The following is a 13,057-nucleotide window of genomic DNA, read 5'->3' as shown; positions in this document are numbered from 1 at the left end:
TGGAAAAAATTTCTTTTCCGTCCCGATCCTAGAAAAATCCCTTTCCCCTCTCTATTCTGGAAAAAATTTCTTTCCCACTCTGATCCTGGAAAGAATTCCTTTTCTGTCCCGATTCTAGAAAAAATTCGTTTCCCCTCTATCTTGAAAAAAATTTCTTTCCTACCCTCATTCTGGAAAAAATTCCTATCCCGTCCCGATTCTGGAAAAAATTTCTTTCCCACTCTGATCCTGGAAAGAATTCCTTTTCTGTCCCGATTCTAGAAAAAATTCGTTTCCCCTCTATCTTGAAAAAAATTTCTTTCCTACCCTCATTCTGGAAAAAATTCCTATCCCGTCCCGATTCTGGAAAAAATTTCTTTCCCATTCTGATCTTGGAAAAAATTCCTTTCCTATCCCGATCGTGGAAAAAATTTCTTTTCCGTCTCGATTCTACAAAATATTCCTTTCCCATCTCGATTCTGGAAAGAATTTCTTTTCCGTCCTGATCCTGGAAAAAATTCTTTCCTTATCCCGATCATGGGAAAAATTTCTTTCCCGTCCGTATCCTGGAAAGACTTCCTTTCCCACCTCGACTCCGACCTTTTCCGGATGCTTCACACCTCTGCTGCTACCAAAACGTTAAGATCGAAGCTCGAAATTACGCTCGCGTCACGCGTGTCCCGGCATAACGTTATCGTCTCTCGGCGTGTACCAGTCTGGAGACGACAGCCGGGAGAAACCAGACTCAATGGTGGCAGGATAGAATTCTAAAGTTCGAAACCGTGCGCAATAAGGAAATCGTGAGTATCTTGTACAGACGACGTTAAAGCAAAGAGATATTTGTCCGCGGTAAAACTCGCCAGGCACTCGCACCGTGTGTGCTCATTAGAAAACTCGCGGCGGATTTTTCAGCGAAATTGCGTCCTTGGACAGCAAGGAAGAAAATAGAAAACCGGTGTGGGGACATTGAATATGCATGAATATTCATCTGTTACGAAGTTAATAGAGTAAAGCGGCGGTGCTGGCGATAAAGGAGATCACGAAAAAGGGACGAGCCGAAGCGAAGGGAAATTTAACGAAGCTTATGAAATTAGCAGCAAATTTGCTAAGATAGGCTACGATCGATGCGTCCAACGTTCATTCATAAGTCTATGCGGATTTCACGTAAGAAGATCTTGACTCGATCGAAGATACGAGATGAGAAGTATGAAACAAAAGCATCCCGTGTAGAGAATTTTATTTCACCGAGATCTCGTGGTTTTATTTATTTATTTATCCTCCATAATTTTGAGTTATTCTGATTATTTTTCAACATCCGTACCTTCTTTGTTCTTTTTCTCTTTGAGATTGGTAGAAACGCGTTTTGAATAAAATCTTCCCGAAAAGAAAGGAAATTAAGCTCTCCGTACCTAATTAACAATCGATTGGAAGAATTATCAGTTCGAAGTCTAATTTAAACTTACATTTATAAACAATGAAATTTTCTTCTAATCGGTATTAATTATTTTAAAGAGAATTAAAATTCGAGTCAATTAAAAACGTCACTGACATGTATAATTAAATCCACGTTTAAGAAATTATTTTGGAGAGTTAATTAAAATTCGGGTTAATTAAAAACGTCACTGACATGCATAATTAATTTCTTAAACCTGGATTAATTATAAGATAGACTACAAAATTTTCAACAATTTTATTTTTCAAAAATTCACCAGGCAGATATAAGACCACCGTGAAGGCCTTATATCGAGATTCGAGATTCTTTTGTTTACGTCCCATTGAGCTGGATATTTTTCGCGAAATTGTCAAAATTTCTGTTGAAAGGTAACGACATGCCATTGGCGCGTAAACGACTGTGGAATAACAAGCGGAATTCCATGAACGAAGCAATGCTGGTGTCTTTTCATTCACACTACCGTGTGCCATGGAATTTTATCCGTGTCGACGAGGAAATACTTTGTGCTCGGAAACGTGGCCTTAACGGCCACGCGTTCGAGTTATGCGTTCTTAAATGCGAGTACAATATTAGACAGTCCATATCTTCGATATCAGCCAGCAACAGTTTCGATCGTTCGAGTGCCCCCAGTCTGGCGCCAGTAGAATTCCCATAATATTCGTGCTTAATTTATGTTAGCTTTACGGCCTGCGTTAACAGCTCCGCTTATTCGCCTGCATTACATTGCTTATGGCCACGTATCTTACGTTTCTTTTCCCCGTCATACGTTGTCGTCAACGTACGTTCTACGCGCGTCATTTCTCACCGTCACGACCAGTTTCATTATCGGCCGCTGCACGAACCTATTAATGAAGAGATCGAGGAAAGGAGGATCCGTCGGTAGGACGATTTATTGGAGAATTATTTAATTTACGTCCTCGTTAACGATCGTCTCTTGATTTACCTGGAGTAATACCGTCGCGGAAGATTTTCAGCAAAAATACCAATCGCGAGAGACGAGTGGATTTTTGAAATACCGTTCGATACTATACACGATCATTCGAGACGAAGAATTTTTAACGATTTCGCGATAGGATTTAATATCTCGCGTTGTAATATTAATTAATACGGCTTTAGTGTTATAAACGTTCAATTTTGGGGTTATTCAGCGCGGTATTTATCGGAAATGAGCCAATTTCTTTGCGGAAATTCTGTGCAATTTTTCTCCCGGAACGAAAGAGTTTTAATTACTCTGTAATGGGTTTGGATTCTATTCTTGGTATCCTGCCGAAAAATTTTTATTTTCGAGTTATTTATCGCGGTCGAAAATATTTTTCCAAGGAATTGCGGAAATTTTGCGCAATTTTTCTTTCAGGATAGCAGATTTTTAATTATTCTATGGTCAGTTTTGATCCTATTTTTGGTATCCTTCCGAAAAATTTAATTTTCGAGTTACTTATCGCGTTTGAAAATATTGTTCCAAGGAATTGCGGAAATTCCGTGCAATTTTTCTTCCGAGATGACAGCTTTTTAATTACTCTATGGTGGGGTTTGATCCTACTTTTGCTACCGTCCCAAAAAATTTGGCTTTCGAGTAATTTATCGCGGTCGAAATTATTTTTCCAAGGAATTGCGGAAATTCTGTGCAATTTTTCTACCGAGACGAAAGATTTTTAATTACCCTGTAACGAGTTCAGATCCTGTATTTAGTACCGCCTAGAAAAATTTAACTTTCGAGTTATTTATCGGGTCCGAAAATATTTTTCCAAAGAATTGCGGAAATTCCATGAAATTTGTTTCTCTCAACGAAAGATTTTTAATTACCGTGTAATCGGATTACGTCCTATTCTCAGTCTCGCGTGCGAAAATTTAATTTTTGGTTACACATCGCGTCCCGAAACGGAGCAATTTTTTCAACAAAAATTCTTGGCAATTCCGCGCCGTGACGAAAGCGTGGAATCGTTTACTCGAAACGTTTAAAGCGTGCCGTATTATCGGGTTTGCCTTTTCGGACGCTATGATTTTTATTTCACTCGCTTCTTTGCTCGACGAACTCTGTCCCATGGGACTGATTTTGCGGAATGCAAACTCCTCGTGACTGCCATCCCCGCGGAACGATTAACGTTCCTGGCAGAGGCAAAAGTGTTCCAAGAAACGGGGAATCGTCGCGACACCCTGCATTGTGAAAATACACGATTGGAATTACTTTGCAATAACACCGATTGTCGCTTAAAAGGAGAAACAATTATTTCCCGGATATTCTTACAAGGAAACGTGTTCCCCTGGTATCTCGAATGGACGCCAATTTGTTAAAGCATCCTCCTATTTTCCTGGTACAGCCAAGTGTCTTGGACGTAAGGAATTTTTATAATCTCGAACGAGGTGCAAATCGTGTCCACCTATCGCCATATTTCAAATTCGAGCTTGAATGATTCGAATACGATTACCATAACCGACAACTGCTCAAACGAGTCTTTCAGCTATTCATTATTCCGTATAAAGTTAAATTCTATTTCGAAGATGCGATCATTGAACGCGAAGCTTAAGTAACGTCGTAATCGATTCACAAAACTGGTTGTCTATAATAATATCAATTATTCCTCTTCGAATTAAGTTTAAATTAACAAAAAAGGAAACTAAGGTACAATAACTCTTTTGCGAGCGATACTGTGCATCACTATTCCATAAGAGGATAACCTATCTATATAATACAATATACATATTAATTATCCAATAATTAATACCCGAAATTATTTATCCGCGATAATATTAATTATTCCTCTTGGAATTATGAGGGAATTAAAAAATTCGCGAGTACAGTTACTTCTCTGCAAGTGACTGTACATACCACAGTATCCCACAAGAGGTTATGGGCATCCACGTAATACCACGTATACCTTCATAGGTATCAGAAAATTACGTTAATCCCCGAAAGGTTATGCGAAAACGTCTGATATTTCCATTGTTAGGGCCCTAGTACACGGTGTCCATCCGCAAGAGAAAAATTCCTGTCGTATAATTCCATTCTTGCACGGTGACGCGTACGATGGTATTACCGATCCGAATGGCAATAAATTCATACTCATTTCGACATTTACGCGAGCAGTTGTGCAATCCGGTATTGGGTATTTCTATCCAGCCTTTGTCTCTGTCCGCGTACCCCGTTTGCCTATTTCGAGGCTACGCGAACCGGAATCGACGCTTTATCCGATGAAAATCTGTCTGTCGTCGCTAAGAGCAAGGTGCACTCGAGGGGAAAAATGGCGCGGTCGCGCCGAAACGACCAACGAAAATGACGCGAACGAGATACTCGTGACACCCGGCCCTAAAACGCCGCTGTCTATTACCTACCGGCGGTGAAATCGTTTTTAGATGGAAATGCAATTGTATGCGATAATATAGTTCCTGTATTATACATAACGTATATATAGATATATATATAAATTTAATATAAATTATTCTACTAGTAGCGTTAGACTGTGCTAAGAGTAGTGCATTACGCGAGCCAAAAATTACACGTCGCGTTGATATCTGTCGTAATTATTCTTTCGATGTCGATTCAAGATGCGATTACCGAATGTTTAGACGCCAGTTCGAAACGATGGACTCGACGTCGATTCGAGCGCCATCGACGATCGAAAGAGAGAACCAACATACGGTAGTGTCGGGCAAGGGACAATAAAAAGAGAACCTTAGCGGATAATCATCCACGTCCTGCGGTTCTCCCGGGACGACGACTGCGAGGACATCTAGCGGCGGACGGGGGTAGGTGAGAATTATCGATGAGAATTCGATGCAGATTCGCGTACCATGTATCGACGCATCGTCTCAACTTTTTATCCGTGAAACTGTCGCTTTGTAAATTCGCGAATAGTGGTAACCGAACAGCGCCAACTTGATTAACGCCGCTTTCCAGCTTGATACATGCTTAACCTCTTACGTTCGAAATTAATTTCTTATTTCTCGCTCTCGTGGAGTTAATCGAGTTGACGAGTGATTTGAAAACGTAATTTTTCTCGATTTCCGAGATTATTTTTAATTTCGGAAATATCACGAATTAAACACGCGTAAAAATGAACGAAATTGACAACAATGTCGATCGATATAACGTTCGACGAAGAAATATTTTATTCGCGAATATTTGAAAGCAATTAACGCGATTGTTTGTAAATTTGTACGTTTGAGTAATATAATTTTGTATTCATCGCCGTTCACTCTTGTCTATTTATATTTGCTGTTGTCATGGGACTTAATTTTAGGTTAGCTGCTTATAATAAACGTTGTACCCGACCCGTTGCTGTGTTTAACTTATTTAATAACGGAGTATGGAAAAATACTGTAATCCTCAATTAAATTATTAACGTTATTATTATACAAGACTGTGTGTCCTAATTAATTTATTACGATACTTGATTTAAAAATGTCGCCGTTTCGCTGCGCGTAAAAAACCGACGCGTATCAATAAAAACTCTGCCATCGTTTCGTAATAAACTCTGTGCACTGACCAAGATAGAAGATAAATATCATTTGCATATACTCAGGCACGGACACTTCTGTACAATGAATATGAAATAGCGGTTGACACCGGGTATAATTTCAAACATGTTCCACAAAAAATCCAACTTTCCTCACATATTTTCCAAACTTGTTGTCGCATAAATTTGCCGTGTATTGAACAACATTTCTGTTCTCAATTGTAACTAACTCGGTGACTATGTAATTTCAAATTTTACCGCTCTACACGATAACTTCGTACGAAAATATTGTAACACGCTTGCGACGAAATATGCGGTATTAAATTTGTGATATAATACCTGCAATCGAAAAACACCGATACTCCAATCTTCGAAAAAAAAGAAAAAAAGAAAAATAATAATAATAATAGAAACGCAAAACGAAGAAAAATTTTGTTCCTTCGAGAAGAATGAACGATGAAACCTTTTCCTACCAAAAATTAAAAAATAATACGGAAAAAAGGAACAGAAAGATCGTAAGAAAATAGGAATGGCGTTGTAATCATGCGATGGTAGCCTAAATTCGGTGATCCAGATTTTTCACGTCACGCGTTTAGGGTATCGCACGACTCACGTAAAACTTGTACAATTAGGGCAAAATAGTGAGCACGATAGGTGATAAAATAGGAAGCCCGTGTAAATGAAATTAAGCGTCCCTTAGCTTCCAGGATAATTAAAAAATCACGAAATTGTCGATCTTCGTGGGTGACGAAAAATAAAATAAAAAAAAACGCGGGAATTATGAAGTGATTTTTCCGAGCGAACTATTTCGAAGATAGAACCCATACACTGCTGTGTACTTAAAGTAATCGACAGTAATCGTTTGTAAAGAGTATATAGAGTGAGCGTCGTAAATTCTGCGGATGTAAACAGGATATAGCCTAGTAATCATCGATTAATTCCTTAAGTTTCGAGAATGCTTTATCTAGACGATAACTACGTGAATTAACTTATAAATAAATCGAGCCGAGTAAATAAGATGGATTTATATATGTATACATGCTACATGTATCGACGAGAATCGATCTATCTGTGTATACGTATACCGCGCGTATATGTGTATATACATATGTGTCTGTATGTGTGTATGTGGCTGTATGTACATACATATACATATATATCGGTTAGCAACTACTTTCAAGACTGTGGAACATCATAGGTGTATGAATGTTTAAATAAATTATTATAACGTGGCAATCAATTTTCTCTCTAATTATTGCTCTAATACCTCTAACTTTCCCTCCTAATTACATGTTTAATGATAAATCAACCGACGTAACGAAGGGTCATTCGGCATAAATTACATGCCTCGCGAAATATATGTTCTGAAAGCTTGAAAGTTCACCGTGTTCCTTTCGGTTTTGCTATGTACGTGATACTCATTTATTCGATGTAATCGTATATGCAACGGAAGATGTAAATGTATATACATACATATAATACACGAAATGGTCCATTAATTGGTCGCCATTATAGCCTAACCTATTTCTAGTAGTCGAACGAAATAAATGTTTCAAACGAGAGATATATGTAATTACGTTATATGTTGTGGTTATTTTACATAAAATGTTTGAAATGTTTGAAATTTCCATACTGATTATTCGCATAATTATTCAACGACGATTGGAAAATGATTGATCGATCGCTGATACTTGTTTGGAAAAAAAGTTCAATGGCAGCGATAAAAAATATGCAGTTACGTCAAAGTTTGTAGAATCGTGACTAAGTCCTGTGTTCAAGGAAAACTTCACGAACACGCTATCGAAATGATTACGTATTAGAACTTTTAGAACGTGACTGAAGATTTCTCAACATTCGATTCTACAGAGACAGTGAAACGCTTCGATTAAAATTTGAAGTGACTCGAGAGTTATATGGAAATTAATATAATGGCATATAAGCCATTATAATCTCAGTATTGCACAGCTTGAATCGTTCTGTTGCAGGAAATATATCTGAATAATTTCATAATTTTATATTTCGATATTTCTATATTATCGTTATTCGTTTTATCCCTATTTTTTATTTCTTTTGTTATTAATATTACATAAGCTGATGCGAATTTGTAAATACAAATAACGATAAAGATAATGGAATAAGAAGAATTAACGCAATCGATATCGTTCGCAATGACGTCATCGTATCAGAAGCATACGAGTGACTCGTCGCATACGGAAATTCTTTTCCGATTTATCAACAAATTGCATAATATCATACACATACATAAACGTAGTATAGATCAGATACTCGATGTACTTTTGTAAAATATTATTTCAACCCTACAAATGGCATCGATTACTCTAATAAAAATATTCTCAAACTTTTATTTACGAATAATACAAATATACGTTGCGACTTACTTTTTTGTCGATGTAATAGAAAAGGATCCTTCACGTTCAATTACCCACGATACAACACTTCACTCGTCACACACGTTGGTAGAGAATAAAATAAACGTTCTAATATCTTCTAAGCACGATATTTTAATTCGTATAGCACAAAATCCCGTAATATGTCTATTTTTCGTAACTAAATTTCTAATGTTCGCATTTTCAAACGCGGGAAAACTGTTACTATTAAATTTCTTGTTGCCAACACTGCGGCAGCACTTGCCACTCCGATTATACCGACATCTAGTAACGGGGTATTGTATTCTGTCGAACTGTTCAAAATGTATTTTAAAGGTTATGTTCATTAGTACAGTTTGTAAACAATAGTAAAGATTACTGTGATAAAGTCAAGTACTCGTTAACAATGGAAACGAGTCAAATAAAATGATCAATGTTTTATTTTAAATTTAGAAGTTTTATTGTTGCAAATTGTCATTCCACGTAGAAAGCAATAATAAATTTTATACGAATTCATGTGATACGTAATTTTATCAGAATGTATTTGAAATTTATCATTACCTTCTGTGTTTTTTATTTAAGCTATGCTTGGGAGGTATGTATTATAACTTTGGCACATGAAATTTTGTTAATGTCTTCTCATAGTTACGAATTGTAACAATCTAACCTTTATAGATACCGGATAACTTCGCTAAGACCGGTCATTCGAATAATTGGGCCGTATTAGTCGATACTTCACGATTTTGGTTTAATTATCGACATGTAGCAAACGTGTTATCCATTTATAGGAGTGTTAAACGCTTAGGTATACCGGATTCACAAATTATTCTAATGATAGCAGACGACATGGCATGCAATCCAAGGAATCCTAGACCAGCTACTGTTTTTAATAACATTAAACAACATATTAATGTTTATGGAGACGACGTAGAAGTAGATTACAGAGGTTACGAAGTTACTGTAGAAAATTTTGTGAGATTATTAACTGGACGGTTAGCACCAGAGACACCAAGATCTAAGAAGCTATTAACCGATGAAGGATCAAATATTTTGATTTATCTTACTGGTCATGGTGGGAATGGATTTCTGAAATTCCAAGATTCAGAGGAAATTACTAGTAAAGACCTTGGAGATGCCTTGGAGCAAATGTGGCAGAAAAGAAGATACCATGAAATTTTATTCATTGTTGATACTTGTCAAGCAAGTTCAATGTATGTGAAATTTTATTCTCCAAATATACTAGCAGTTGCTTCTAGTCTAGTGGGAGAAGACTCACTCTCTGTGAGTAATGATGATAAACTTGTATGTATTTTTTAATGGGACATTATTAATATCTTAAATTTTATTTACAGCACCACTTGGATCCTGCCATAGGTGTTTACATTATAGATAGATATACATATTACGCGTTGGACTTTTTAGAAAAAGTGGAACCATCGCATTCCAAATCATTGGGAGAATTTGTAAGTTGTATAAAAAGTATTTGTTGAATTAAAATTAATGCACCGATAAATTAATCTATTTTCTTTTTCAGCTCAAAGTGTGTCCCAAGCATTATTGCTTGTCAACAGTAGGAGTGAGAGATGATTTATTTAGAAGAGATCCTGATAAAGTACCAGTCACTGACTTCTTTGGATCACTAAGGCCTATAGAATTAACCACAAATATAATGAATATTTTACCAAATAAAATAAATAAAACAAAAACCATCGAAGTAGAAAGGAAGTATTCTTATGCTGCCCAATTTCCAGATGTATCAAAATTAACGTGATTCATAAAAATAAATACGAACTTCCTGAAAAAAAAAAGATTATGTTTGCTTTTCAAATATTTAAGTGAAAGAACGTGAAACGATGAAATATTTAATGTTAATAAAAGAAGGTATTTCCTAAGATGTTTTGACTAATTTTTACATCACCATATCAAACACTTACAGACGTCTCAAACGTCATATATTTACATGACGCTTTGTAATCTTGTTTTTATCACCTTAAAAGTATTAAGGAAGGTATATGTTTGGGAAAAGTCAAGAAATCTATTTGTAATAGATAACGGAATACCATTATCATGGTATCTAGAACATAATATTATTCTTATTACATAAATTTCAGATAAAATTATAAAAGTAATATCACGAGTGAAATAACAACCCGGAAATTCCCAATTTGTTTTATATTTTTAATCATTTAATTGATGTTTTTCTTATGAGTCATAGCGTTTAATTTCTAATCTTTGTACCACACCAAATCACTCGCGTATCTGTAATTTTCTACGTATTAAGAATTCTAGCTCTGCAATTGTCTTTAAAAATCGTAATTGATTATTATAAGGCAAATATTCCTGATGCTTAACGGTAGATACATCATAATCGCCATTGAATAACGAGCAACTTCACCTTGCCCTACAAACACAAAAGTGGTCACGGTCAGAGTTAGTTTTGCCGAAATTATCTCTGGATGCCAAGAAACTGTAAGCATTTAACATTGACGAAAGAAAAAGTTCGGTTATCCGAAGCGTCAGCGACTAAAATATTAAACATTTCTACGTATCGTTTACATTAGTTCTACGTATTGTATCTATGAATGCGATAGATGGAAGTCTGCGTAATGATTTCAAGCATCGTGTGTATAAGTCGCATATATAAGTATGATATCAGTCATCGTAAACGGCAGTTAGTAAAACGCGGCTGATAGCGTCGTACGAGAATTTTAATCGATCTAACCGTGCGTGAACCTACTCGGGAATCGTAGAAATCTTCCAAGTTCCATTGCTTCCTTCAAAGTTAGTATACATTACATTTAACAACGAGAGTGAAAAAAAAATGTCAGTTTATGTTAAAATCGAGTGAACAGAATTTTCGTGCTTCTTCAGTCACGAATCTCCATGTGAATTCCTATTACTCTACTTTTCTGTGTCACCTGGATAATTAATGTAACGATCACAATTTTTTTTTTTTTTTTAAGAAAATATTTACCTATTCACCTATCTATAATTTCAATAAACCTTTTATAAATAGAGTTTCTAATAGAATCTTTCCAACTTTACGCAATATGATATTTCTGGTTCACGCAGTGTCTGTGTGGTGTATCCTAGTCTAATTTAAATCCACAAATTTACTATCTATCTTTTTTAGATGCATTTCTTGGGTAACTGCTTGATAGTTGCTCTCACCATCTGCACTCTGTCATTCGCGTACAGACTAAACGAGGATTATATCGAAGTGCACGCCATTGACGGGAACAAGTTAACGAAACTAGAGCAACTACCTCCTCAAGATCCAGCGATCCATTCTTTCCCAACAGTGCCTACGGCCCCACTGATACCCACCTGTGCACAGGAAGGATACTTCAGGGACCCCTTCAACTGCAAGAAATTTTATTACTGCGAGTACAAGATGGCAGTTCCTACGGGTTTCTATTGTCAGTATGGACTAACGTTTAACACGCTCACTAATTCCTGTGATGAACCTGAATACGTGAATTGCTGACTGAAATATTTTTGAACAAATATCTCTGACTGTGCGACTGTATTTATTGATTCTCGTGTATGGCTGTTTGAGAGTTGTAAATAATCTATCGTGATGGCGATAGCATTGATATTTATTTATCGACTAACTATAAAAGTTATTTAGTAACTGAGATATCATGGAACGCATCCTTACAGGATACACTGTATTTATAAAATGTAAATAAAATTGCATACGTTACGAAATAATGGATCCCTTTATAGAAAAAGGAGGAAGAAAGAAACGGGAAAAGAAATCGATCACCTAAATGATAAACGACAGCTCGACACAGATACGACATAATATCCTAAAAATGAAATCCCACACCTCGAATGTTCCACGACGATGGAAGTGAACACGTAACGAGTACAATGAATCATGATTTTATTTGTTATATAATAATATCTACAATAAAAATACCACATCGTTTGAAAAACAATTTTCGTTACAATTATACAGTGATTTTATATAATAATATAATATTTAGGTTTTCGTTCCAAATAAGATGTAGCGATGAACATACACCTCGCAGTGGGAGTGAGAAAATACATTTTTTTTTGTTGCAAATTCCACATTGATTTCTTCACTCAGTGTTATTTTCCTTTTTTTTTCTTTTTCATCTTTTTTTGCAATACGCAACGAACACACTCGAAACGGCACCACGACGTGTCGTCTTTTATATTATCGCGCTTCCCTCGCTCTCCTCTCCGCTCGTAGTGACTGCCGGGATGAAAAGAATACTTCTCTCACCACTTCGTGGTGCAAGGAATCCGCCTCGAGTGCCACGTTCCTATCGTTTTCCTTTTTTTCTAGTTTTTCTCTGCTTTTTAAATATTTCGCGTCGCGTGCGCGCTGGCCCGCCGTTTCCGCCATTTTTTCGGTTTTTTCTTTTTTTTCTTTTCCTTCCCTCCTTTTCATTTAGCGAGATTCATAGAAATATTGGACTAGAGTAAATCCAACCTTTCCCTATCTCTTTCTCGTAACGCGAGCGTCCGCCCGCCTAATTTTTGTTAACTACACTTAGTTAATAGTACCGTAATGTCATCTCAATATATATCATTGTATTAGTTGTCATAATATATAGAAAATACATATAACAATTATTTAAATGACTCACAATCAATCATTTGTTAGAATGTACATATATGTGTATACATACGTGCAGATATGTATACATATATAGATACACGCATACACACATGTATACATACATATATTTATATATATATATATATTTATTTATTTATATTTATATTTATTCATTTATTTATAATATTTA

At 36.0% G+C, this 13,057-nt stretch overlaps 1 protein-coding gene across 1 annotated transcript in view; it reads left to right on the top strand.

The window, feature by feature from the left end:
- LOC108549379 (uncharacterized) overlaps positions 1-12,345 on the top strand; it is a 119,171-nt gene extending 106,826 nt beyond the window's left edge. The window contains exons 7-13 of the mRNA XM_017902730.1: positions 8,610-8,661; positions 8,761-8,868; positions 8,949-9,554; positions 9,626-9,736; positions 9,808-10,040; positions 11,290-11,335; positions 11,407-12,345. Of these exons, the coding sequence (XP_017758219.1) occupies positions 8,610-8,661; positions 8,761-8,868; positions 8,949-9,554; positions 9,626-9,736; positions 9,808-10,040; positions 11,290-11,335; positions 11,407-11,760 (1,510 nt within the window). The 3' untranslated portion in view covers positions 11,761-12,345. The remainder of the gene's footprint in view (positions 1-8,609; positions 8,662-8,760; positions 8,869-8,948; positions 9,555-9,625; positions 9,737-9,807; positions 10,041-11,289; positions 11,336-11,406) is intronic.
- Positions 12,346-13,057: the final 712 nt, after the last annotated feature.

Source organism: Eufriesea mexicana, unplaced genomic scaffold, assembly GCF_001483705.2.
Source record: "Eufriesea mexicana isolate 0111107269 unplaced genomic scaffold, ASM148370v2 scaffold1920, whole genome shotgun sequence".
NCBI lineage: Eukaryota > Metazoa > Arthropoda > Insecta > Hymenoptera > Apidae > Eufriesea > Eufriesea mexicana.
Note: the sequence above shows the minus strand (reverse complement) of the source record. Positions and strands in the feature narration are given on the sequence as shown.